The sequence below is a fragment of the Fusarium graminearum genome, chromosome 1 (assembly GCF_000240135.3).
Source record: "Fusarium graminearum PH-1 chromosome 1, whole genome shotgun sequence".
NCBI classification, from domain to species: domain Eukaryota; kingdom Fungi; phylum Ascomycota; class Sordariomycetes; order Hypocreales; family Nectriaceae; genus Fusarium; species Fusarium graminearum.
Window position 1 is genome coordinate 7,848,028 of NC_026474.1, and position 24,933 is coordinate 7,872,960.

The following is a 24,933-nucleotide window of genomic DNA, read 5'->3' on the forward strand; positions in this document are numbered from 1 at the left end:
AAGCCTCAAATTGACGATTGCAACGCTTGGAGACTCATGATTCGTCCTTGTGTGAATAATTGCGTACTAGATTGACATTGCCAGACTTCTTTCCAAGTTTCTTCCCTCTATTTCTTGATTTTTTCCTTGAGTGATATCTCAGGCTGCAGATGGTAAGCGTAATATTACAGCTGGTACGGAGCGACTTTGTCTCAGGGATAACGATATACCAGACAAGGTCTTTCAATGGGAGTCCACTTGATATGCTATTAGCCATCCCAGTACTGAAACTTTCTGATAAGGTCACCATAGTGCCCTATCTATCGTTCCAGATTTGGCGATTGTTCCGCAATGTCTGCCAACATATGGTTACCAAATGCATTGAACCGCAAGTACTTTCCTGGCCACTAATACAATACCCCCAACGCCCTAAACTCTACTTGCATGCTATTCAAATACACTGCTAGTCATTGACATGTCCCGCATTACAATGGGCAGGTCTAGACCAGCAAAGTAGACGCCTTGTTTCGGACTTATCAGTCCACTTTCAACAGCTACCCAAGCCTTTCAGCCAGCCTCTAAATAATCATTAAGCAAGATAAGATATCCAGCGAGGTTGCTAGGAAATGTTAGGCATTGCAGCAAAGCCAGCGTTTGTCTTGATAAGTTATAGACTAAATTGATGATCTATAGAACGGCTTATATCCCCTATCTTAAGCTAACTCTGGGTCAAAATTCCCGCACACTTATCTCTCATCTATCGCAAAACACAAAATGGCCTTGAGTCGTGGACAGGCTCTTTCCACTTATGTCTCTGGAATCAAGATGTCCCCCGGGACATCTCCTACTTCAGTAGTCTTCAGAAATACCCTCTACATATTTTACGCTGGCTCCAGTGGACCGCATTCAATGGAACCAAGTGGAACGCCTCGCAAGGGAACGCCTCGAACGGGAACCAGAGCTTCTATGTTGGACCGCGAGGAGGTCCACTTGTCGCTGCTATTGTTGCCCCCGGAACAAACCCGAGCGCTCTTGTCTACGACGATAAATTATACTGCTTCTTTATTGGGACAGACGGCACTGGGACTTGTTACGTGACGGTCCAGGAGGGCAAGATTGTGGCACCTGTTTCTTTGTCGAAGCTGAACACGGGAATGCCTTTTCAGCCTCAGACAAGTCCCAACCCACTGGTACTACTTGAAAATTATGCAGTGCGCTGGTTTTGGGTCGAAAAAGCCAGCCAAACACTATGGTACTCAGATTATCGCACTGACGGTGGGGATTGGAGTCCATTGAAGAAGCTGAGCTGCGACGGAGACGTTCCTAAATTGGCTATCAGTACCAACATCACTGCCGTCCAGTTTCTGAACAAGCCATGTATTTTTTGGAACTACGGCACAGGAATCAGCTTCTGTGCTGGATTTGTGTGGGAGATTAGCGACACTACCTCGGCCAAGCCTACGCAGCTACTTCAGGAATCGGACTGTTTTACTGTTAGTACCAGTGACAGTACACTGGTTACTCTTCTACGATCAGAGCTTGGAAATGGCCCGACAGCTAGAGAGTTCATCCCCGTTTCTCCTCGGCCTGCTACGGCAACTGGGGAGATTGCCTTCGTCTGTCCTCGGCCTGCCGAAGTGGTATCAGACTTTACCAAGAGTGTCTACAGCAAATTTGACGTCACTTCTTCCACGCCCCTGGCGACCAAGATCTCGATCACAACAACGCTGCTCGCCAATGCATTTAAGCTGCCTTATATAATTATCCTTAAGTTTCAGCAGCAGAAGGCAACTTTGCGATTTTATCGTTATAGGCAGTAAGCAATGTGATATAGATTGGCTATTATTATTTTTGGGTGATACTCTATACTGTTAAGATCATTACTCCGCTTCCTCTGCGACGACTGATGATGCTTCGCAACATATAAATTGACTATTACATTATAATGAATATTGAACTAGTTATTGTAGAATAGTAAAGCCTAAGTGCCTAGCAGTTATATCGAGGTATCAGCATCGGTCACAGCGAGAATGTATCTTTTTGATAGCAGTCTCAGCACACTCCTTGTCGGCAAGGCATCGTGCCAAAGCCCATTCAGCAGCTGTCGAACAAGTCGAACTCTCATCAATTCCCTGCCACGATCCAACTAAGACCTTATTATGCATCATGGACGCCACCAATCCCCACAATCCTCCATTGAACCTCTGCTCTTTCGTACTGTCCTCGATCGGTCCACGATCATGAAACAGCCTTTCTGATCGCTTCTCATCTTCCTCTCGATCACGCAGTGTAAAGTCTGCCGCAGGAGCAAATCCAACCTGGGATAAAGTCGTGGTGCTTCCGCATCTATCCTTGACGATTTTTTCCACGTATTCTTGAAAATCTTTTTCCTTTGTAATTTTCCACGAGTTATCCTCGTGATGGCCTTGGCAGTTTGTTCCGTATTTGCAGAGTACTCCGACGTTAGACTTGGTTCGGTGAAATACAAAGAATGTACGGAGTGGCACGTTCCAGATATACATGCTCTTGGTAGGGCATGTTTGCTTGTCCTGATCGCACTCAGAGCAACTTTCTATGTTTGGAAACGGTGCATATGCCTTGACGATATCGACTTTCGACAGATAGGCATGCCGAAACGGTCGATCCAGGTAGCTGAAGATCGCAGCTCGTAGCTCTGGAGGGATCCCAGCGTGAGACAACCCCCTTTCCGCCAGAATACGTCCCTTTATAGTCGACAATGGCTGCCCGATTCGTCTCGCATCAGTTATGAACTGACACGAACGAGGGAAATAATCTAAACCGGAACAATAATTCCTCTTTTCGCGTTCGTCGAAGATGCTACAGTTGATTGGTTCACGAATGGGGCCATCTGTGCCAACCGTTTTGTAGACCCATTCATCAGCCTCGACCTCGTCATCATCGGGGATGTGAACCTGGGACCGGCTTCTTTCGTAGTTGTCGCCGGGGACGCTTCCTTTAAAGGGCGCCCACCAGTCATCATCCGTATCATCCAACTCATTCTTCTTTGCAAAGACGAAACGTTTCCCGCCAACGTTGTCCAGAGATGCGAGTTCGGTAGGGGTGAGTGCCTGAGCAGTAAGGTAGTGGCGCTTTACGTGATCCTTTTCTCTATCTTCAACCCTCCAATGACCGATGCTATACTCGCCGAAAGCCCAGTCGAATGTTTCGCTACTGTCACTGTTGGTCCAAATCCTTCCAAGGGCTTGTACCAAAGTGTCATCCATGGCGATATCGATTTGATTCAAAGGGAAGTCGGGCCTGAGAGAAAGGGCCCTGGAGGCTTTCAGATCAAGGGCTTGCTGGGCCCTGAGACCCATGGCAAGGTAAAGCAGCATACGCGCAGTAAGGAAATCTCCAAATGGCAGTTGAGTGAGGGCTTTGATGGGTTGCAGTAAACTTTCCCACGCGTCAAAGACTTTCGATCTGGGTGTTCGTGGATGACCACGGTTTTGGCTCATTTTGATAATGGCGTCGTAAATCTTGAGGAGGCATTGTTTGATGGCGGCGTCGAATTTGTCTTGGGACAGTGTTTGGGATTGAGCGGCAAGCTGTTTGATCTCGGTCGCAAGAGCAGAATTCTCTTCCGCGACGCTATGCAGAAAGCCTTTATGCTTTTCCATTATTGTCATCGGTCAAGTAGTGTTAGTCGATTGAGTGGCTTGACTTATTCGATGGCTTTTGATGGGATCGACACCAACGTCGCGCTTTTCGAACAAGTGCTGCCTGGAGAAGAAAGAGGCTATGCCTAACTGAGCGGGCATTTTAATGCCAAAACAACAGGTTGAAGATTAGTAATGCCAGTACCTGTATCACCATGAGCCTGGCAATGCAAGGTTATACAAATGTTTATAAGAATATATTATCTTCTTTTATTATATTTTTAATTGAATCCTACCGCTATTTAATTTATCTCGGAGTCAGGCACGTAGGTAGGTAGGTACCTTGGCCAATTCCGCACTTACATATGTCACGCTGCGCCGTATCAAATACGGTGCACGTCAGTCCAACTAGACATAAACGGAGTAGTCACTGACCGTTTATCAGTGTGTGATTAGATACCGCCTATAAAGCAAAGATTCGTGTCATGTTAGGCCCAGGTCAAGCTTGAGCTTTACATCTAGTGGTATTGGGTGTCTGCATGCCATCTCCCCAGACTCAGCGCGGCTCGCGGTCTTTTATAAGAACAAGGGTATAAATCATGCATAGTTGTCTTTCGGTACCCAATGATGTCTATAGAGTAGTCTAAATTAGATGTAACCATGGTGTTGCCCTCAAGCCATGTAGAACTGCCGTATCATCAGATCAATGCCTCTCCAACTAACACATCCTTTAGCCCGTGACATGACTTACATGGTCTCTCCGCATTACAGAAACAAGGAACATTGAACATTGAAACGTGGAAAATGCGGAGAGAGCCAGTAAGGTTGGTTGACGCGTTGGAGCGGCTTCGGTGCGCGGTTATCTCGAGGTGGGGTCACTTATCGAGAGGCTTACCTTTACGTACTGGTATCGTCTTGTTGACCAAGCTTAGACCACGATAGTATCAGCTCCGGGTCTTGTTAATCCTCGTTCAATCTGGGGAAATGACTCCATCCTGACTATCGGGGTGGAGTGACAATCTGTTTGTTATCTGATAGCCCCGGATGTCGGCAGTATTGAACAGTATCACCTATCTACGCTGCTATATCTGTCTCCCGACTACCTATACAGAGTACCTGGTATCTATCTAGCATATATCTACCGGCCTGAGGGATAATAACTGACAAAAGATTAGCCGCGTTGTCGATCAAATGTAGCCGCGTCCTTGTCTCTTGTCCTGATTCTGCTGATCAGCAGCAACAATGACCCAATGTCAAGCCACTAGATCAATCCTACCCCAGACAGACTAGACTATTTCAGGATGGTGATACGGATAACAAGACCTACCCAAATCGTGGAGGGTTCATCAGCAATCAGCCCCCTTCTGCTAGCGACCTTTAGCTGCTAACTTGCACTACCAGCCATGCCCTGTCAGTCTTAGCCCTTGTTCTTTCCTTTCGAGACCGATCCAAACGGACGGGCCATCTTCTTGATTCTCTTCTCTATTTATTATTTTAATCGATAATTAATACCCAATCTCCTCTTTCTTTTCCCTTTGACATTCAATTAATTCTATCTTGATTCTTGTACTCTACCCATTACATTTTGTACAATTTTACATCTCTTCTCTCAGCTTTACTACCACTCATAGTACTCACATTAATTGCTCAACCATGGAGTCATCCTCCCGCAGCGGCGACGCTGATCAGGCCCTCGCCCGTCTGGGCTACAAGGCCGAACTCCCTCGAAACCTCAGCATGCTCAGTGTCCTGGGCCTCTCCTTCGCCATCATGGCCGTCCCTTTCGGCCTGTCGACGACAATGTACATCACCCTGACCAACGGCCAGGCCGTCACCGTCCTCTGGGGCTGGGTCCTTGTCTCTCTCATCTCGCTCTGCATCGCCGCCTCTCTCGCAGAAATCTGCGCCGTCTTCCCTACCGCCGGCGGTGTCTACTACTGGAGCGCAATGCTCAGCACTCCTCGTTACGCGCCCATCGTGAGCTTCGTCGACGGCTGGCTCACTCTGGTGGGTAACTGGACCGTTACCCTGTCGATCAATTTCTCGGGCGCGCAGCTCATCCTTAGCGCCATCACCATCTTCAACGAGGACTTTGTCGCCAACGCGTGGCAGACTGTCTTGTGCTTCTGGGCCGTCATGCTTGTTTGCGCTCTCGTCAATGCTTTCGGCTCTCGTTATTTGGATCTTATCAACAAGGTCTGCATCTACTGGACTGGCGCCAGTGTCATCATCATCATTGTCACCATACTCACCATGGCTCCCGAGAAACGATCCGCCGAGTTCGTCTTTACACACTACGATGCCTCGGCAAGTGGCTGGCCTGCCGGATGGTCCTTTTTCGTCGGACTACTGCAAGGTACGTGTGCCAAGTCTCAGTCTTACATGCCACTTAACTAACTAATTGACTGCAGGTGCATATGTTCTCACTGGCTACGGCATGGTTGCTTCCATGTGTGAGGAAGTCCAGAACCCCGAACGTGAAGTCCCCAAGGCCATCGTCCTCTCCGTCGCTGCTGCCGGTGTTACCGGAATCATTTACCTCATCCCCATTCTCTTCGTCCTTCCCGATGTCAAGATGCTTCTCTCCGTCGCCAACTCTCAGCCCATTGGTACTCTGTTCAAGGTTGTCACTGGTTCCGCTGCCGGTGGCTTTGGTCTCCTCTTCCTGATCCTCGGTATCCTCATGTTTGCAGGCATTGGTGCTCTCACCGCCGCGTCGCGCTGCACCTACGCTTTCGCCAGAGATGGAGCTATCCCTGGATACAAGCTTTGGAGCAAGGTCAACACACGTTTCGACATGCCCGTCAATGCTCTCATCCTCTCCACCATTGTCGACTGCATTCTCGGCTGCATCTACTTCGGTTCCACCGCCGCCTTTAACTCCTTCACTGGTGTCGCCACCATCTGTCTCGCCTCCTCCTACGGCGTCCCCGTCGGCGTCAACCTTCTCCGAGGTCGCAAGATTGTCAAGCACTCTCCCTTCCCTCTTGGCAAGTTCGGACCTCTTATCAACGGTATCTGCGTCGTGTGGATCATCTTCTCCATCGTCATTTTCTGCATGCCCGTGTCTCTACCTGTGGATGCAGTAACCATGAACTACGCCTCTGTTGTCTTTGCTGGATTCGCTGCCATTGCTATCATTTGGTATCTTGCTTATGCCCGCAAGAACTTTACCGGACCCCCCATTCACGATGACGATGGTTTCGTGCCTGGTGTGGAGGTCCTCAAGGGCCAAGAAGGTACTTCGCCTGCGCACAAGGATACTATCGACGTTCCAGAAAAGGATTCTAATTAGTTTGGCAGGCAATAATGAGAAGCCTGTACTTTAAGTAGTTGGATATATGTATAAATCAATCATTGTTTACTGTTCATCAAGTCTAATAGCCCATTTGACATTATTGATTGGCAAGCTCTCGCACCGTGTGAGCTTCAATCGACGACTCAAAAAAACACATCCTGAAACGGTTGTGGTTCTCAACAAACCCACCTTAACCACCGACGTCAACGATCGCGCAGTGTTCTAGAGTCTCTTTTTCCGATAGGCACTTGAATGTGTCCTGAATTTTGTCATTTAGGGTAACAGTGTAAAAAAGACTGAGTTTTCCCTCGTTGAAGCAGCTGGACCGTTCAATGCCACTCAATTTTCCACTCCACGATAGCCACCCTGTAGAGACAAAAAGCGACGTGAACTCACCCACTCAGCAAGATGTAAAATTGCCTTCAATTATGAGCATTGGCATTGCGAAATGACAAATAGTCCAGCAGAAATAAAAGACAAGAAAGGGAAAGACAAAACAATGAGTTTTATGGGCACACATACGTGTAAAGACCCAAAAAATGAGGTTCTGCCCGGGCTCGAACCGGGGACCTTCTCGGTGTTAACGAGATGTCATAACCAACTAGACCACAGTACCTATTACTGTTTGTTGAAGGACAAAGTCACGACACGCCTCATATCGACGTCCAATGCACAGTCGAACAATGCCAATGTCCTGCCTGACCAGCGAGCAGACATTGACAGAGAATTGGGAAAATTAAAAGTGAATTGACTCTTCCAAGTCCAACTGATTGATGCAAAACTCTATCTTCGCTACCATATGGTGAAGAAAAATCCTCAAAAGCTAACATTGATCGCTGTTCCCGTAACGTAAAAACTTCAAATAAGCAGAATCCTCACATGCCATTAGTCTCGTCGCCGTCTGTCGCCACGCTATTATTATGATGCTGTCCTTGGTGATTATCGTGTTGCGAAGACGGATTATTCTTGGACGCGAGCAGCTGCTCCAGCAGTGAGCCAATCTCGGGGTATATCTGCTCGATGCTCGCCAGTCCTTCTGGGCCAAGCTGCACCATTACGCTAAACATGTTGGAGAACCGGGCTGCTTCTGTCCCACGTGTCACGGCGGCCTGCAAGCCTCGTATGTCGGACTCGAGGCTAACCGAGCTCTTCTCCGCCACGTCGAGGTCGGCGGTGGCTCGCTTCAGCTCGTCCCGTTTCACGCTGATGGCCGTCTCCTGGGTTTTGATCTCCTCGCCCTTGGCAGCCCGACGAGTTTCGTAGCTGCGTATTGCTTGGGCTATCTCGGGCGGCAGAGACATGTTATTCTCCTGGAGGGCGAGTAGCTGCGGCGCCACAGCGTCTTCGGTGGCTCTCTCCTCTATGAGCCGGTGCAGTGTGGCTTGGGATTCGGCAATGTCGTTGAGGATGGCCTGCACCCGATCTTGGGCGGCGCGCAGTTTGCTGAGCGCTTCTTGGTGTGTTGTTCTATGGGGGAATATCTCTTGTTGCGCGATGGCTAGCGAGGAACGTATCGTTCGGACGTGGGCGTCGATCGCCGCGACAAAGACGTTGGTCGCCGGTTGTAAAGCTTCTTGAAGGTTATTAGGCTCGAGAGAGCGGGTAGCGTTGGCCTGTGGAGCATCAGTACAAATCTTCCTGCAACTTAATTGCGATAAACTCACAGTCACGCTGGGGCCGAAAGATGAGGCCATTTGGTACGTGGCCATCGGAGAACTAAACATCATCAGACTCTGCGCCGCGGAGAGACGCGACCCTTCTGGCGAGCTGTGTCGGATGCGTTTCTCTATCGGAGTGGGTATCGTGGTAGCTGGCCGCTTTAATTGCCGAACGCTGCGAGGAACGGGAGGAGATGGGGGAAACTCTGAGGCAACGGTGATAGACGATGCCATATGCTCCTCGCTCTCCTCCGAAGACGTGTGTCGACGCGATCGCGATGGATCAATTGGTGAATCCGGGGCGCTGTAGTTTGCTGTTCTTCTTCGTCGCCCAGAGCGCCGCTCGATGGTTCCCCCATCATCGCCAGTATCTTCATGAGCATCTGGTGACTGAGGCAAGGTTCTGACGAAGCGCTTCTTGGCAGCGTGGACGTCCTGCGCCATCAATTTCCCAGCATACGAAGGTTTGCGATCGCGCGCTAGAGATTTGCGAAGCTCTGACTGAAGATCCTGCAGCGTGTCGCCCGGGTTCCTAGCGACATGGTCCGCAACGAGCGCCAGATCCTCGAGCAGATTAATAGCCCACATCTTGGGGGGTGCTTCGGGGACGATGTCCCAGGGCCAAACGCCCATGGCTTTGTAGATGCGACGAGCAGCGCGGGCGCCGCGTGTTTGTAAATATGTGCCGTGTGGTTCTGGGATGCGGATGGTGTCAATGTTGTTGTCGAGAGCAGGGTCGGCCTCGATGATGGGCGACTGCGCGTTTGGCCGTGACGAAGGCATCGCGCGGCCCAAGACAGAGGCAGGGAGAGATGGAACGGGGGGTACGGCACGGCGCGTATGGCTATGACATTCAATTGAGATATGCGACTAGTTGTGTACAGATGATGTATAAAAGGTCCCAACCGCGGGCAAAAAGCCGGGTCTGGCGCCGTGGGTGGTTTCTGGTGTTGCTCACAATGCGATGATCTCTCCCCAGCCACATCATGGAGTGTCGGGTCTGCTGAGTTGAATGAGCTGAGCCTGTCTCATGTATAGTCACGTGACATGACAGCTTGTTATCGATCCCCGCAGTCATGAACTCATGATGCCGTTTTATGGCCGATGATGGCGGTCAAACAATTTGATTTTTGTTTTAAAATAGAAATCAGTCATGTTACAGTATCTGTACTCTCGATAATTGACTCCAGAGCTCTTTTTGGTGTTTTGTAGCTGGTCTACATACCTGGAATGGTTGCATTCTTAGGCGAGGACTAGCACCATGTTCCTCCAAAAGCAAAACATCATTCGATTTATTTATGATTTTGGCAGGCCTCGGAATAATAGTAAAATTAGGCTAATTCAGGGTGTCCCTCTGTTAGTATCATCTAACTTGTTGATTATATAACTCTATAACTTTCTATTGCCTTATCTGAGATTTGCAGCGTTATATAGCAAGTATGAGCTTATCTCGTTCATTAACCGAGTGTCGGAAAATAGATGCAAGAAATTATATGAACTGATACCAAATAATAATAGGCTATGTGTTGGATATTACCCAATGACATGAGTTTTCGCGGCTTTGCCGTGACCAAACCCTACGAAGTAACTAACTTTGAATAGACGGTTGAAAAGCATGATAAAAGCCATGATCATCGCAACTCCACCCAAAATGATATCTTACACGAATAACTCGTGATAGGTGGTTTAGTTATACCATAACCGTTAATTCAGAGATTATCCATTTTTTTTTAATTTTTTTTTAAAAAAACTAAAAACTTATGGCTCAGTATCATTTTTCCTAAACTATTCTCATCATGTCATCAACAACTAAGCCAACTATTCCAACTTGAAATTATCTATCGTACTCTGTTGTAGTACTGTCCAATAGCCTTATCAAGAACAGCCTTCACCTTGGAAGCATCTAGCTTCTCCTCTCGGTTAAAGGTGTACAATCCATTAACCTCCTGCTCGATATCGGCACTGCAAAACCTTATCAGTATGGACACAACAAACCAAAATCGGACATGACTTACAGTTGGGTGTACACAAACGCACAACAGTGTCCTCCAAGAACAATGCCGTTCACAAGACGCTCGATTCTCTTGACGAGATCGTCAGGGTTTGTGGCAGTAGTGTAGCCCCAGTCCAGGTCTTTACCCTCTTCTTTCTTGGCGGGAGCAATGTTGACGCCGCCGAATTCGGTGTTCATGACGGGTGCACCAGGCTTGTGTGCCGAGCCCTCGTCAACACCAGGGATGGGCTCCAGGAAAACGCCTCGACCGTCAGCCTTGGGACTAATGATGCCTTCGAGAGTGGAGCAGGTCTTTTCGATCTCTGGACCATCGCTGTAGTCGTGGAATGTGGTTAGGTCAGTAAGGACGTGCTGCCAACCGCAGTTATCGTTTATACTTCGAGTATCGTCGAGGTTCCTAGGAGATTATTAGTATCTGATTATTTGAAATGAAGATAAAATGGCTTACTTTGTGAGATAGTACAGTTGACGGATATGGTTTCGCTGATCTGCATTATCCTCAAGCGATGGGTAAGCCCAGCTTTCGTTCACAGGAGTCCATGTCACAACAGAAGGGCGATTGATAACCAACTTGACAGCTTCAGTCCACTCAGCGTTGAAACGATCAATGTACTCTGCGCTAAAGGCATAAGCATTGGCAATCTCGCCCCAGACGAGGAAACCAAGCTTGTCAGCCCAGTAGTAAAATAGCGGATCTTCGACCTTTTGGTGCTTTCTGCAGCCGTTGAGACCCATCTTCTTGGCGAGTTCGATATCAAGCTTGAGACTTTCGGAGCTGGGGGGCGTCATGAAGGTCTCGGGCCAATAGCCCTGGTCGAGACACAAAGCTTGGAAGTATGGCTTGTCGTTCAGGCGCCATGTGCCATCACCTGTTGTCCAGTTGATGCTTCGCATGCCGGTTGTGGTTTGGACCTCGTCGATGATTGTTTCTTTGTCATCATACAGGCGAATGACGAGATCGTAGAGCTGAGGGTGCTCAGGAGACCATAGCGCAACACCATCGCGCCAGGCAAAGTCGTTCTCTAGAGGTGCGCTCTCAAGAAAAGACTTAGGCAGCTTCGATCTCTGCTCTTCGGACAAACGGACGTTAAGCTCAACGCCAACCGAGTTGGATTCTCGAGGGAGAGCCTTCTTCTCAGACTTGGATACACGGATACCAGCAAATCTAGCCTCGATCTCAACACTATAGTCCTTGCCAATACGTCGTCCCTTGGTGACGATAGTGTTGCGAAGTTGGCCAGAATGAATATCATTGGACTTGATAACGGTGCCGAAAGAGCTGTCAGCAATGCGAGCGGAGGGGACAACTTCAAGCCAGACAGACTGCCAGATACCACCAGAGGGTGTATAGAAGATAGTCTCTGGCTTGGCAGCCCAGTACTGCTTGCCTCGAAGCTGGGTCAGATCATAAGCTGAGTCGTAGACTCGAATGGTGACGCGGTGGGTAGTAGCATCCTTGGCCGCGTTGACAGCATCAGTGATGTCAATCTCAAAGGGGACATGACCGCCTCGATGACCACCAACATACTCCCCGTTGATCCAAACAGTAGCTTCATAGTCAACAGCTCCGAACCTCAGAACCAGCCTGTGGTTCTTTTCTTTTTCCTGAGCAGATCGCAAGTCTGAAATAGCACGCTCGTACCACAAGACCTCATGGACGCCACGGTCGTTGATTCCCGACGCAGGAGACTGGAAGACGTAGGGAACGTTGATCTTGGTTTTTGAGTTTGAAGTCTGGGTGGATGAGGTGAAGACGTTGTTCTGGATAAGAGAATGGGCCTCGCCCATGATCTTCTGGACAACGCTGTCTTGGCCTCCTTCTTTGCGGGAAGTGGTGGAAGTGGTTACTTTGACCTCTTCAGGGAGGCCGGAACGCTGCCAGTTCTCGGAAAGGCCAGCGTCGCCATCATCAAAAAGGAAATCCCATTGTCCGTTGAGGGACTCCCAGCGAAGTGGGTTGCGCTCGAAATCAGGACGGGGGTACGTCATCTTGAATATGAAAAGGTTGAAGGGATGATGTGGTTAAGAATGTTGTCCTGCAACAATTGATTGATAGATTTGTATGAAAATAACGAGACAAATTCAAGATGAAGATGACAAGTTTGATGTTTCTTCAAAGTTTGTCTGCACGTCGATCACTTGTTTCTTATTTGATATCAATGAGGGGACGTCTCGTATGTAATCAGCATGCATGAGGTGGGTCTCAGTACGAAGCCTCACAGGGCGAGATGAAGCCCAAGACAAGAAAAGCTGGAGATCAATCTCCACCTGATTTATCTTGAAGTTGGTCGTAGCATAAATCTTGTGGATTTTTAAAGTGGTTCAGCTCTTCTTTGGCCTTCTATTTTTCAGGGTCAGGGTCTGGCTGATAAGCATGATTTGTCTTGCAGGTCTGATGCAGACTGATTAATGGCAGTCGAATTGGCACATGTGTCTGTCAAACATAAGACAAGATATCAAAAACTCCCAATATTAAATTACTACATGAAATGAAATAATGAGATGCAAGACGTTTCCTGCCAATGTTTTCTGTTCTAGTTTATAAAAAAGACAGTGGTATCGCTACGCTGAAAATCCGAATGTGCTGCATTTTATACTCCCTTGGCCGGAACAGTTCCCTCCTTTCCAAAAGGACTAGAGGCACCAGAAGAATCACTCACTCTGCGAATCGTCTTCCACGCGGCGAGGCTCTTCTCCGTAAACGTGCCGGAGCTCTCGATCAGCGAAGTGCGACCAAAATTCAAAGTGCCCAGGCTAGGAGACGGACTGGGCAAAGGGTTCGTGGCCACAATCCTGGTGTGGACACCCATCTTTTGCCGCCCATCGAAGATGCTGGAGAATGTTGATGTGCCACCGCTGCTACCGAGACGGGGTGGGTCGAGACCCGTCAGGTCTGGCTGCTTGTCGAAGTTGGGGTTGTCTTTGGGTTGGGACACGGCACGACGACGTCGCCAGAGCCAGAACATTACTGCTCCGACAATGATGAGGACGACGAGAATAGCAATGCCGATTCCGAGACCGGCTTTGGCACCAGTTGACATTCCTCCGGAGCCTGCCTTGTCGTCGTTAGAGCCGCCAGTGCCTGAGCTGCCACCATTTCCACTTCCACCACTGCTGCTGCCGCTTCCATCACTGTCATCTTCATCTTCAGCTGACATGTAGTCTTTTGGATTGCCTTCAGTGTCCTCGATACCACCGGTGCTCGACTTCCTCTCCTTCTCCTCGTGATCTCCAACGCAAGTATACTTGCCCTTGACAATCTTCTTAACATTTGCGTCAAACCAGCTGCAGTCCATAGACTTGTCGCCCACAACCTTAAAATCTCCAGTGACCTTTTCCAGGTTGAAGAATTCAACGTTGGTCATGGATCCCTTGATCGAGATGGTACCAGCAGACTTGAGAGCGTTGGCTGTGATATTGGTGAGTTTGTCGTTGCCGTCGATAGTCAACTCATCGACATAAGTGACTCTGGGTAGAGCAAAAGTCTGAACATATGGGTTATCCTCAACAGTGATACCGCCATCCATCTCCTTCAAGAGCGGAATCATCAGATCGTCGAAGTAGTTTGAGGAAAAAGTCAAGGCACCCTTGACCTCTCGAAGAGACGAAAACTCGATCTTGTCGATACCCTTGAAGTTTGAAGTCGCAGAGGTAGTGCTGTTTCCGATGGATGAGAGATAGGGGAGTAGCAGGTGAGCTTCCTTGCCGTTGGCGGTGATGGACATGGTAGCGGCATTTTCGAGAGCAGCGAGACGAATTTTGGTCAGAGCGCCGTTCTGGTTAAACTCTAGGTTTCCCTTGACTTCTTTGAGCTTGGGGAACGAGGCTTTCGTGAGAGCGTTGTTGCCCTTGACGCTGAAGCCCTTGTTTGCGTAGGTGAGAGCTGGGACATCCAATTCCTTCATGTCGCTGTTGGCGTCAATCATAAAGTCGTCGTTGACAGTATGAATACCGTTGAGCACGAGTTCTTCGACTTCGGTCTCGGTGACTCTCATCATACCGCCCACCTCGACATCCTTCTTGTGTTGGATGGAAAGCTTAGCAAAGGCGCTGGTGATGACATAGCCCTTGCCAACTTGCTCCAGGGCATCGAAGAGCAAGTCAAGCTCCTCTACGGTACTGTCTTTTCCGGTTCCGGTGTTCCATATCGTGAATTCGCCGTCGATAGACTTTAGACTGGAAGCTGTAACGGTTGTCTTCTTGGAGTGGTGGTGGGGGTAAATATCCAGGCTGCCAGTAAGAGAGCTAACAGTTCCGAGGTCGACGGTGGCCTTGTCGGTAGGCCATGATGTAGGGCTCTTGTCGAAAAGAAGTGATAATGACCCGTCGACGTCTTTGCAGGATGAGATTCCGTCCTGGCCGTCTGGTGAATCGATAATGGTGTAGTTGCCCGAGATGTTACAGTCTATAGAAACGCGTCGGGGTCAATTGGAGCTCTGAGCAGAGGGTGGATAGGGGCCTGGGGTGTTTTGACTCCAGTGAACATGGGGGGAATGAACTCACCAGCAGCTGCAAATCTACCTGAAAGAAGGAATGACAGCGCCAAAAAGGCAAAGTGATTTGTCGGAGCCATATTCGACTCTTTGTCCTTCCATTTACAAGCAAATGGATCAATCCAAAGGTATCGAGAAAACAGTTCGGGGGTGGTTCGCCTTTTAGTTTTATTCATCTCGCGTAGACAGGGAGGCTACGGTACAGGTAGCGGCTACTACCCAAGGCCTAAGGTAGGCCTAAGGGAATGGACAATAACCCCTGTTTCGCCTGTCACTTATTAAAATTACAACCGTCGCCCGCCAAGCCCAAATTGTTTCTTTTTTGACAGTCTAGCTCACGCCACCGACGCGCTAATAAGGGGCACTTTTCAGGTGAGCTTCTCGAGCGAGTCACTTTTTGGGTATCAAGGCCGTTGTTCAAAGCTGAGCCGTCGAGTCTTTTTGGTGGACAATGCAGCGGGAGGCTTTTTTGTTAGAATAAAACGGCAGCTAGAAAGACTGACACAGAGAGTGGCTGAGTCTATAGCATTAGAACATATAAGCTTAGTCTACCGTATTTATTATGCCCTGGTTCTGGTCCTGAGACCCTCCATTCCATCCTTGTCGATAATCACCCGCGTTATAAACACGGCAAAACATGACCCGGTCGGCCATGTCCATGTCCCTGTGCGCGATAAGAAAAGAGGGATGATGGGCATGTTAATCTCAATCAGAGTTTAATCAGGTCGATTAGGTTATCGTATGTCTCAACAAACGAAAATACCATCAACCAAGACTACTCATTCATTGCAACAAAGGCGTTATTAAGCGAAATCAATTGTCCCTAAGCTCTTGAATGTCTTGGACTCAAATCTCCTCCATCATTTAAGAAGCGGAATATCGCTCAAGCCGCATCAATAGTACCATAGACAACTACTCCATAATGTACGGAGCAATCTCCATCAACGGCGATCTTTGGTCCAAAAGACACCAGTCATCACAACATCCAAAATTAGTCACAAACATTATGCGCCAAATACACCAATACAAATCTACGATTAGGGTACAAGCAATCACCACGGCAGTAGAATGGAGATTGCAATTTTCAATAATACTTATTGGTATCTCAAGAGCCTATCCAGTTGCATTTATATCATGGAAACATGCCGTAGCCATGCCATATACCTGGGGCTCTGCGTGGCAAATTCGTTGTCCTATCTTTAACTAGAGAGAAACGTTAGTCATATTTCGCTCGTGTTGTACTTGTTGAGTCAAACTTACATTTCTGCCATGTAAAAGGCTCTTTCAAATCATGTTTGGCCTCCCTCCAGATAACCGCACACCAACTCGTCACCAACAAATCATAAAGCTTGTCGTTAATCGACGCTTTGATGGCAAGACGGGGCGGTTCCACAATATTCTTGTTGTCGTCACGCTGCAGCTTCGTCTCGATAGCAATGACTTGTCCCGAAGCATCCTTCCATTCGACAGTGTTGCCGCGTCCTTGGTTGAGAAGATCTTTGAACGGCCGCTCAGTTCGAAGTAGCTCATCTTTGTCGGCATTATCGTGCTCAACCTTGTAGCCTCCCCCTACTTTTGTGGCGTCTACAATGTTGACGCTCTTGTATGTGCGCTTGCTGCTTGTAAAGCCTTTGATGTGAATAGTTGGCAGTGCCCTGAGTTGAACCTCACGGCTTATGTCGTAGATATGATCTTCAACATGCTTGAGTTTGGACTCAGTGCCTGTGTCATCGACACGATAGCGAAATTTCTCGATACCGTAGATGGTACGGTTGGCGTCGGCTACTGGGTTGCTCAGTTGATAAAGAGTGCGGGTCGGTGCATACGCAGAGTAGATTCTGCAGTCGTCGATGACAAGAATAGGTAGGTCTTCCGAGAGTTGTGTTTGTTGATCATATTGGAGTTGAGGTGCTGGTTGAGGTTGGGTTGTATCGTATGATGGAGGTAGATCCAACATTGAAGATGAAGCAAGAGCTGAGGTTGAAGAGTCCTCGTCCCTATCAGCAATCAACATGCTACTCTTTTCCGAAGTTGTAGGATAGTTCATTTTTGATAGATAACTGATTACTCTCAAGACCAACTTGAAAGGACATATCCCCTTCTTATATCCCTCGTATTGTGCACGTTGCAGGGCTGAGTTAATCCACGCGATGTATCGTGCATTATCATCCACATTCAAACTTGGCAGTGTTAATGGGGCGCAGTCTCTCATGACTTTTCCAGAACAAGTTTGATGGAGCGCGCTGTCTTTGATTGGAGATCGTCAACGTAGCCAAGACCTGACAAGGCACTGCACAATAATCCTCCAGGGTATCTGGGCAGACACGGAACTTATTTCTCAACACTGATCAGTGAATCCTTGGTTTCTACTTGATCCTTCATGCAAGGTAGGTATGAAAAGACAAATACTGCCAAATAATATTGTGAATTTATTGTCTCTCAATCGGTCTTAAAATCGGCATTACTCACTCGCCATCTGTCACTGCCTCATCTGATATCTCCACTCGTTAGACGTCTGGTGACAGATTGCTTTCGACATGATAGGGACAAGATCAATTTGATATGAGTTTTGGACCTAAAATATACATCACGTGTATTGACTTCGATTGGAATGGGAAGGCGCGATAACCGGCGCTGAGTCACTTTCGGAGAATGATCCCGAAGTACCTGAGATATAGATAGGCTTCGGCTCCGTCACCGGTCACTTACAAATAAGCCGAGACATCTCCATCTCATGGTTCTCCTCAACTATTGATATCTTCAGACATAAACAAGATCACAATCATGAGTGGACAAGCAGTTGGACCAATGAGCCCACCCGGGACCTCAGCAACACCTTCGCTGACGCCTCTTGATGGCCGCTACACATCTCTCATCCGCCTAGAGCCTTCCCACGCTGAGCCAAGCTGGAAGCATCTTGGTGGTGAACGAAACGGACATCTATGGACATACATGTTTGGAGGACCTTATACTAACCATCAACAGTGGAAAGAGACTGTTGAAGGTTTCACCAAGACTGAAGATCCATTCTTCTACACTGTTCTTTCCGGCCCACGCGACGATCCAAGCTCCGAGCCCGTTGGCCAAATGTCTTATCTCAACATCGTTCCTGATCACCGGAGAATTGAAATTGGAAACATCATCTTTGGCACAGCGCTGAAACAGACAAGAGCTGCCACTGAGGCGTTTTACCTGATCATCAAGCATGCTTTCGAGGATCTGGGATATCTGAGGGTTGAGTGGAAGGCGAACCATCTCAACAAGCCCAGTCTTGCTGCCGCGGAACGTCTAGGCTTTGTTTTCGAGGGTATCTTTAGGTATGTTTCTTGGCGATTTGCCATGACATGATACTGACACGTTGTTAGAAAACACATGATCATCAAAGGAAGACGCCGAGATACTGCTTGGTTTAGCATCACTGATGACGAGTGGCCAGTTGTCAAGAAGGCGCTTGAGACATGGCTGAGTGAGGAGAACTTTGACGAGAACGGAAAACAAATCAAGTCATTAAAGGACATCAGACGAGGTTTCGCAGAGGGCAGCTGATGTATAAATCGCCAAACTTGAAAAGCTTCAAGTAGATCTTGGCGGAGGTCCGCATTGGCGGAAATGAGCTTATCCATTGATTAATCCCAAACCTTTTTTTCTCTGATATAAATAGGGCCCGATTGGCGTGGAAAAGGTCCAGACTCGTGTAGAACAAGGGGACGAGAAAGTTACGGTAAAAGACAAGCGTGGAATTCGTTTTTTTGCTGGAGATCAAAGCGCCAACAAACTCGCGCTAAGGGAGAAATGAATTCCAAATAAACTGCTGATTACTATTCAATGTCTCGGCAACTTGTCCGTGCCGTTGTCTACTGTATGTATTGGTAGAGGATCATCCAACGGAGTGTTCCGCCAAAGATGGCAACCACAACCAGTTCACGGTCGACAGCCTTGATTCTGTCAAGGAGTGGTCAAGTTTCCTCCCAACTTTGGAAAAGGTTTCCAGTTACGCAAAAATCTAGATCTCTTGTGCTACCGAGAGTACGCAAGCCATGTTGTGATGTGCCAGCCTATCAATGCCTCGTCGCGTACCAGTCGCGCAAGTCAAGAGGGGCTCGAATTGCCGTGAAGGTGACATGGTGGCTTGTAAGGTTTGCGACGATCCCAAGGTTGGCTGCATTTGAGGCGTCACAAGCCCATCCGGGGTATGGGAACTTTGGAACATTAAGTGGGATATACTTTGTTTAGTAAGGAGTAGTTACTCATTTTTATTGTCAAAGAGAACAGACACGGAATATTCTTTTCTTTTTCTCTTTCTCACATTTGCATTCTCACCGTTCAATGAATGACTGGGACATTTAAAAAGCAAAAAACAACCTAACACAGTCTCGTCTCGTACGGCATTATCCGTCTACTAATTCAGGCTCTCCAGGGCTAATCCCCTTGTAGTAAAGACTCTGGCGGTCTAGACTTGGACAGCGCATCAACGTTTTTCCCTTCTGTCGATCCGTCCAACTTCTTCGCGTTCGCTCCCTGTCCAAGGTCGATCTCCACCAACGTCGTCGTCAACTCCACCCTAATATGGACGATAACAGCACACATACCGGTCAATATCGCTCGGCTTGCGCTGAGTGTCATCGCAGAAAGCAAAAGGTACGTCATAGAAACATCAAGAGATTGTCACATCCAATTTAGACGGTTGTCGTCCGTCCACTCCTCGTCTCACAGTCAAACTCACACTCTCTCGGCAGTGCAACCGAGAATGGCCTTGCAACCATTGCCAGAAGCGAAAGGTCGCAGATAAATGCCGTTTCATTCAGCCAAACACCGCCAGCTCGCCGTCGGATAGTCTTACTAACGGTAGCGAGAAGAAACGCTCGCGCAGCCGTGAAGATGACGGCGAACCTGACGTGTCTGAGCCTGAGGAGGATGATGAAGATGTTGAATTGGCTGCTATGGGCTACGCCGCTGGCCCTCTTCTCGAGTCACTAACTATCGATTCAAAAGTCAGTTCCCACTTCTAAAGAATACTGTTAGACACAATACTAATCAAACTTAGAAACACAAGAAGCCGTTGGGTGAGCTGACTTGGGTTCATCCAAGTACTTGTCCTCAACTCAAACACGCCATCGATGTTTTACCTTCAAGACCTCAGATGGGTAAGTCACTGTCGTTCTATAAACAAGAATTGACACTAACCTTCATCCAGACGCCCTTGTTCAGAGCTTCTTCAACACCGTCAACTACCATTACTACATCATCTATCCACCCACCTTTCTCCAAGAGTATCAGACTTGGTGGGACCGCAGATCTCGTAATCAAACTCTCTCGCTGCAATGGACTATCCTGTTGGTCATGGTCTGCGCCTGCGCTACTCAGCATCTGGACGTTGGCATAAAGCCAATGGTTGAGATTGAGTTATCGGAGCCCTCGGACAAACTGACTGTTGATTATCACTCAGCCGCCACAGAACTTGGGAGGGTCATTCCGCTTGGTCATTGCCATCTGCTAAATATTCAGTGGATGCTTCACTCTATTTATTGGTACAAGGCTGAAGCAAGATTTGTTGAAGCTTGGCATGTTATCGGTGCTGCTGTTCGAGAGGCTCATGAGTTGGGTAAGTTGATTTGATATGTTTAATAGTCTCGTGACTAACTTTATTTCAAGGTCTTCATCGAACCGCCATCGCCGAAGGGTTGTCGGAGTTTGAACGAGAGATGCGACGAAGAGTATGGTGTATTCTAGACTGTTGGGATTGGTGAGTTAACTTACTTCTTCCGGTTGAACGACATATTGATCAGTCATAGGCAATTCGCTTCAGGTCTGGGTCGACCAACGATTATTGACCACACCGATATCAACGTGGAGCCACCAAGCCTGACCCTCGAGGACTTCTCACCTTCTCCATTACTGCATATGAAACTCCAGTCAGAGCTAGTCAACAGTCTCGCTCAACGATGGGGCGCTCCTAAGAACATCACATCAGCACAGGATATCCAAGAGTACAAGTCTGCACTCGAAGAATGGATTCGATGTTTCCCAGCCGTTTACGACGTCGACAACCCAGATACGTCCAAGGATTACAAGCACAACTGGATCGTCTTTCACCGTTATTACATCCACACCATGGCTTATCTCATGATTCTGAACCCCATGCGATCATTCATGGCACAGGATTTCACAAAGGATTCGCCCGAGGATTTACTGACTATCAGAGAAGATGCTGTATACTATTCACTCAGGAACCTGGACACGACAAACCGATGGGCAAATCATGTTTCGCACCGAGATGGCAGATTTCACTTTATCATCTTCTCACTATTCGACACGGCAGCAGTTCTTTCCACCGCCATTATCAAAGACCACGACGAGACGATCCCGAGAAAGGACGAGATCATCGACGCGGTGGACAGCTCTATCAAATTGCTAAAGCGTCTCAAGGCGGTATCAAAGACGGCAAAGACATCTCATGATATTCTTGTCAAGATGGTGAACAAGATGCCTAGGAAGAAACCACTGCCACGAGAGAACGTTCTGCGCAAGAAACAACGCCGTGTTCCTGCATCACCTGCTGCGCCAGTCAACGTATCCGCTCTGGACCCCACGCCTGTCTTCAAGACGGAACCGGTGTATCAGCAGGAGTCAGGCCAGGAGTCGCACGAGAGTTCACCGAGTTGCTACGCCAGCTCAGAGGGTGCACCTTCTGGATCTACGCCGCAGAGCAACTACTCATCGTACGATAACTCGGGCTACGTTCAGGCACCTGTGGATGGATACCAGAAGCCGCATACCTACACGCCTGTCAACGCCGTTCACGCCCAAGTACCTCAGCAAGTCCCATCACCCAGCGCCGGCATCGACGGAATCATCCAAGGCGGCGGGTTATACTCAATGCCACAGGTTGATCCCAACATAGAAGCCATGGTTCCCCAGCCCTACGTGGACTACCAACACCAGGACCTTAACGTAGACTACGGTCTAGGAAATATCACTGACGTGGACCTGGGAGACTTTTCGCAACTGTGGGACTGGAGAAGTCTCAACTTGGATTTCATTCAAAGCTCAACATAGCTCTCCACTTAATCTTTTTTTTTATATCAGCATGAAGAAAGTTAGTATGTATAGAGATGATTCAACGCCTTGAAACGACTTTTGATAGTAGCTTGACCTTTTTGGTTGTTGTCTTTCTGGGTTTAGTACATATATATAAAAATGTTTTCAGTCGTTCATATCAAAAATAGCCTTCTTTTTTATGTCCTTGGGAGGTTGTTGTACGCTTCATTAGTTGGGTAATCGTGATGGAATTTTCGATGATTGGTTCTATTCTTTCGTTGCTTGTTGCAGAAATGTAATGCTGGACATATAGCTTGATTCAATACAAATGACTCTGTTATCATAAATATCGGTAAATGTTGCACCTCGTCTTGGGTGGTATTCTCAGAAATAATGTCTGAAGCTTCATTATTGCTCCGAACGTTCGTTTGCGGCCAATGTTCTTTATTCACCATCATCGTCCTCCTATATCACGAAGTATGCCTTGGATTTATAATGAGAGGTGAGAATTATATAAATTAGATATCGGCTTCAAAGACATGCACGCTCCTGTCAGCCCACCAATACACCCCTTGAAGATGAAGCAAGATTGCTTCCTGTCACATACAAGATACACCATGGATCCAAAATGTTTCCCGCCAGACTTCGCTAAAACAATAAATGCAGCTCCTCGTACAATATAAAAACAAAAATGCAAACAATGATTTGATGATGGATGGATTTTGCCCACTAACGCCATGCCGCTGCATATTCCTAAACCCTTGGTATCTTCAACACGACCCAATAAAGCGCCAGACCACAAGTGTCTTTTGGATTTTCTCTCCTTATTTCCTCCTCTTTCTCTTTTTGTGCCCGTTGTTCTGGTTGTTTTGTTGGTTTCTGTTGTACTGTTGTTTGATGTTTGATGTTTGTGTAGTTCGTGATGATACTTGAGCACGCGATCCTATCTCATCGCTTAGATAGCTCCATCATTGTTTCACAGAGGCGACAGCATCTTTACAATCCTACATTCGGGGATTTTCTTTGAAGCGTTTAACCCAGTGCTGTCGAACACGGGAAGGCATCTTGCAAAACACCATGGCCTTGCATTCGTTGATGAGTACGCCCTCGGACATCTTGACCTGCAGGTCCAAATCTTCGTCGGCAAAGTCGCGGAAGAAGATGTCCAGCGCCTCCTCCTGCCAGCGTAGAACATTTCTAGATCGTACTGCTTCGACAAGCTCCTCCATCACGGGTCCGTTGCCATTGGACAAGCCTTGACTATCAGCCTGCGATGGGGACACGGCACTCGGGCCATCACGCACGGCCATGGGCAGCATGGACGAGTTGAGGACGGAAGCGGTAAGGGCCCGGGAACCATCGTTTGACGAAGTGCGACGGCGCTTACCGGGCGATTCGGGTGCCGCGGACTGTCCCATGGGTATGGTAGTGGTGGGCGGGGATGGCTCGAACATGACCGGAGTACTCGTGCTGGGCAGCTGTCGCTTGCGACTCTGCGTGATGGTCTCATCAGGTGGGGTAAGAGCGCTGGCGTTAGCTACAGTCGGGGGTCCTCGAGGAGGAATAGTCGTCGAGGTTGGTCGTTGCTGTGGAGCTGAGCCGGATGAAGTGGTAGGCGTTTGGGTCAAGATTGGTCGCGCGTTGGGGCTCTCGAGGCCAGGAGGTCGCGGAGGAGGAGGGTCGGTTTGGAGATTGAGTATGCCCGTTCCTGGCATATCAGGGTCATCGCTGATGGGACCGTCCGTTCGCCGCCTGGGCTTCATTATACGTTTGGGTGCGCCGCCAGATCCTATAACGTCCGGGTAAAGAACCTCCATGAAATCTTCGTGATCGAAAGGTCGGCCACGCAAAGCCCTAGAAAGGGGTTCCCTCTACTTCAGAGTCAGTACGTGCTTAGAGCCCCTAACCCGCGTGCCAACAATCTCCCCCGCGATTGATTCCCAGCGCGACCGTGTAAAGAAATGTATTACCTCGATATGCGCAGCCCATGCCTCCTCAGTAGCCGTTACTGTCCTCGACTCGGGGTTGTAGACAAACTCGGGGTCCTCGCGCAGACCACGCCATAATCGGAAGCGCTTCCTCGCATTGTCGCTCTTGTTGATCAGGTGGCTCTTGGCAGGGTAGGCGCCGTGGCTTTCCTGTAGGGCGATGGCGGCGCGCTCCCAGGCTTCGGCCTTGAAGGATGAGTTCTCGCGCAGGCCAAGCTGGACGCTCTCGCAGAGGCTGCGGAAGAAGGTGGCTTCGTATGCGGGAGTCCAGCTAAAGCGCGGAGCTCTTCGGTCGCGGTCGACTCGGACCGGGGGTTGACCGTCGGGGCCAAGGACATCGGTGTCGTCTTCGGACATGTCTACGAAACGGGCAAAGAAGAAGAAGGACAAGGAAGGACAAGAAGAGCAAGACAGAAAAAGTCAAGCGCCCCCTCGTGTTGTCTTGGAGCGAGGCTGAAGCTGAAGCCGAAGCAAAAAGCTCCAACAATTGGGGGGGGAAGTTTGTTGGTAGTTCTAGGGTCTTGTCAAGAGCAGATCGACATTGGGATTAGTTAGATTAGAGTCGTCTTTTTTGGAGAATCTGATTGATTGATTGATCGTCTTGTTGTCGCCTTTCTGTCCCATTCGGGACTGACTCTGACTCGGCTGCCCGGGCGGTGAGTTTGTAGGGTGGGGAAAGAAAAAAGGTCACCTGGACCACTGGAGATTTCACTTGCAGTAGAGAGTCGAGTCGAGTCCAGTCTGCATCACGTGTCGAGTCACCATAACTCGGCCTGGACAAAACGGGGGTTAAAGGAAATATTTATTTGACAGGTTATATGATATCATCCCGTAGAACATAGGTT

General features: G+C 48.5%; 10 protein-coding genes and 1 non-coding gene across 11 annotated transcripts; 4 read left to right on the forward strand and 7 right to left on the reverse strand.

Annotated features, from left to right (window-relative positions):
- Positions 1 to 753: 753 nt before the first annotated feature.
- On the forward strand, positions 754 to 1,886 carry FGSG_02437 (uncharacterized protein; the record flags this gene model as incomplete). The annotated part of the gene is made up of 3 exons (XM_011320056.1): positions 754 to 831; positions 876 to 1,795; positions 1,856 to 1,886. The coding sequence occupies 3 exons, from the start codon at positions 754 to 756 to the stop codon at positions 1,884 to 1,886; spliced, it is 1,029 nt and encodes a 342-aa protein (XP_011318358.1).
- A 102-nt stretch (positions 1,887 to 1,988) lies between these two features.
- Positions 1,989 to 3,620, reverse strand: FGSG_02438 (uncharacterized protein; the record flags this gene model as incomplete). The annotated part of the gene is made up of 1 exon (XM_011320057.1): positions 1,989 to 3,620. The coding sequence occupies one exon, from the start codon at positions 3,618 to 3,620 to the stop codon at positions 1,989 to 1,991; it is 1,632 nt and encodes a 543-aa protein (XP_011318359.1).
- Positions 3,621 to 5,252: 1,632 nt separating this feature from the next.
- On the forward strand, positions 5,253 to 6,971 carry FGSG_02439 (uncharacterized protein; the record flags this gene model as incomplete). Its single annotated transcript, XM_011320058.1, has 2 exons — positions 5,253 to 5,955; positions 6,011 to 6,971. 2 exons carry the CDS (start codon positions 5,253 to 5,255, stop codon positions 6,892 to 6,894), a joined length of 1,587 nt encoding a protein of 528 aa, XP_011318360.1. The 3' UTR covers positions 6,895 to 6,971.
- A 468-nt stretch (positions 6,972 to 7,439) lies between these two features.
- On the reverse strand, positions 7,440 to 7,513 carry FGSG_20552. Its single transcript has one exon. It is a non-coding gene; the product is annotated as a tRNA-Val (tRNA).
- Positions 7,514 to 7,772: 259 nt separating this feature from the next.
- Positions 7,773 to 9,338, reverse strand: FGSG_02440 (uncharacterized protein; the record flags this gene model as incomplete). The annotated part of the gene is made up of 2 exons (XM_011320059.1): positions 7,773 to 8,510; positions 8,562 to 9,338. 2 exons carry the CDS (start codon positions 9,336 to 9,338, stop codon positions 7,773 to 7,775), a joined length of 1,515 nt encoding a protein of 504 aa, XP_011318361.1.
- Positions 9,339 to 10,393: 1,055 nt separating this feature from the next.
- On the reverse strand, positions 10,394 to 12,558 carry FGSG_02441 (uncharacterized protein; the record flags this gene model as incomplete). Its single annotated transcript, XM_011320060.1, has 3 exons — positions 10,394 to 10,517; positions 10,571 to 10,882; positions 11,018 to 12,558. The coding sequence occupies 3 exons, from the start codon at positions 12,556 to 12,558 to the stop codon at positions 10,394 to 10,396; spliced, it is 1,977 nt and encodes a 658-aa protein (XP_011318362.1).
- Positions 12,559 to 13,160: 602 nt separating this feature from the next.
- FGSG_02442 (uncharacterized protein) lies at positions 13,161 to 15,154 on the reverse strand (the record flags this gene model as incomplete). Its single annotated transcript, XM_011320061.1, has 2 exons — positions 15,073 to 15,154; positions 13,161 to 14,974 (listed from the first exon to the last, which is right to left on the reverse strand). Exons 1-2 carry the CDS (start codon positions 15,140 to 15,142, stop codon positions 13,161 to 13,163), a joined length of 1,884 nt encoding a protein of 627 aa, XP_011318363.1. The 5' UTR covers positions 15,143 to 15,154.
- A 1,107-nt stretch (positions 15,155 to 16,261) lies between these two features.
- Positions 16,262 to 17,109, reverse strand: FGSG_02443 (uncharacterized protein; the record flags this gene model as incomplete). The annotated part of the gene is made up of 2 exons (XM_011320062.1): positions 16,262 to 16,265; positions 16,385 to 17,109. The coding sequence occupies 2 exons, from the start codon at positions 17,107 to 17,109 to the stop codon at positions 16,262 to 16,264; spliced, it is 729 nt and encodes a 242-aa protein (XP_011318364.1).
- A 737-nt stretch (positions 17,110 to 17,846) lies between these two features.
- FGSG_02444 (uncharacterized protein) lies at positions 17,847 to 18,608 on the forward strand (the record flags this gene model as incomplete). Its single annotated transcript, XM_011320063.1, has 2 exons — positions 17,847 to 18,379; positions 18,428 to 18,608. The coding sequence occupies 2 exons, from the start codon at positions 17,847 to 17,849 to the stop codon at positions 18,606 to 18,608; spliced, it is 714 nt and encodes a 237-aa protein (XP_011318365.1).
- Positions 18,609 to 20,202: 1,594 nt separating this feature from the next.
- FGSG_02445 (uncharacterized protein) lies at positions 20,203 to 22,118 on the forward strand (the record flags this gene model as incomplete). Its single annotated transcript, XM_011320064.1, has 4 exons — positions 20,203 to 20,206; positions 20,257 to 20,664; positions 20,715 to 20,805; positions 20,855 to 22,118. 4 exons carry the CDS (start codon positions 20,203 to 20,205, stop codon positions 22,116 to 22,118), a joined length of 1,767 nt encoding a protein of 588 aa, XP_011318366.1.
- A 986-nt stretch (positions 22,119 to 23,104) lies between these two features.
- On the reverse strand, positions 23,105 to 24,445 carry FGSG_02446 (uncharacterized protein; the record flags this gene model as incomplete). Its single annotated transcript, XM_011320065.1, has 2 exons — positions 23,105 to 23,971; positions 24,071 to 24,445. 2 exons carry the CDS (start codon positions 24,443 to 24,445, stop codon positions 23,105 to 23,107), a joined length of 1,242 nt encoding a protein of 413 aa, XP_011318367.1.
- Between the last annotated feature and the right edge of the window lie 488 nt (positions 24,446 to 24,933).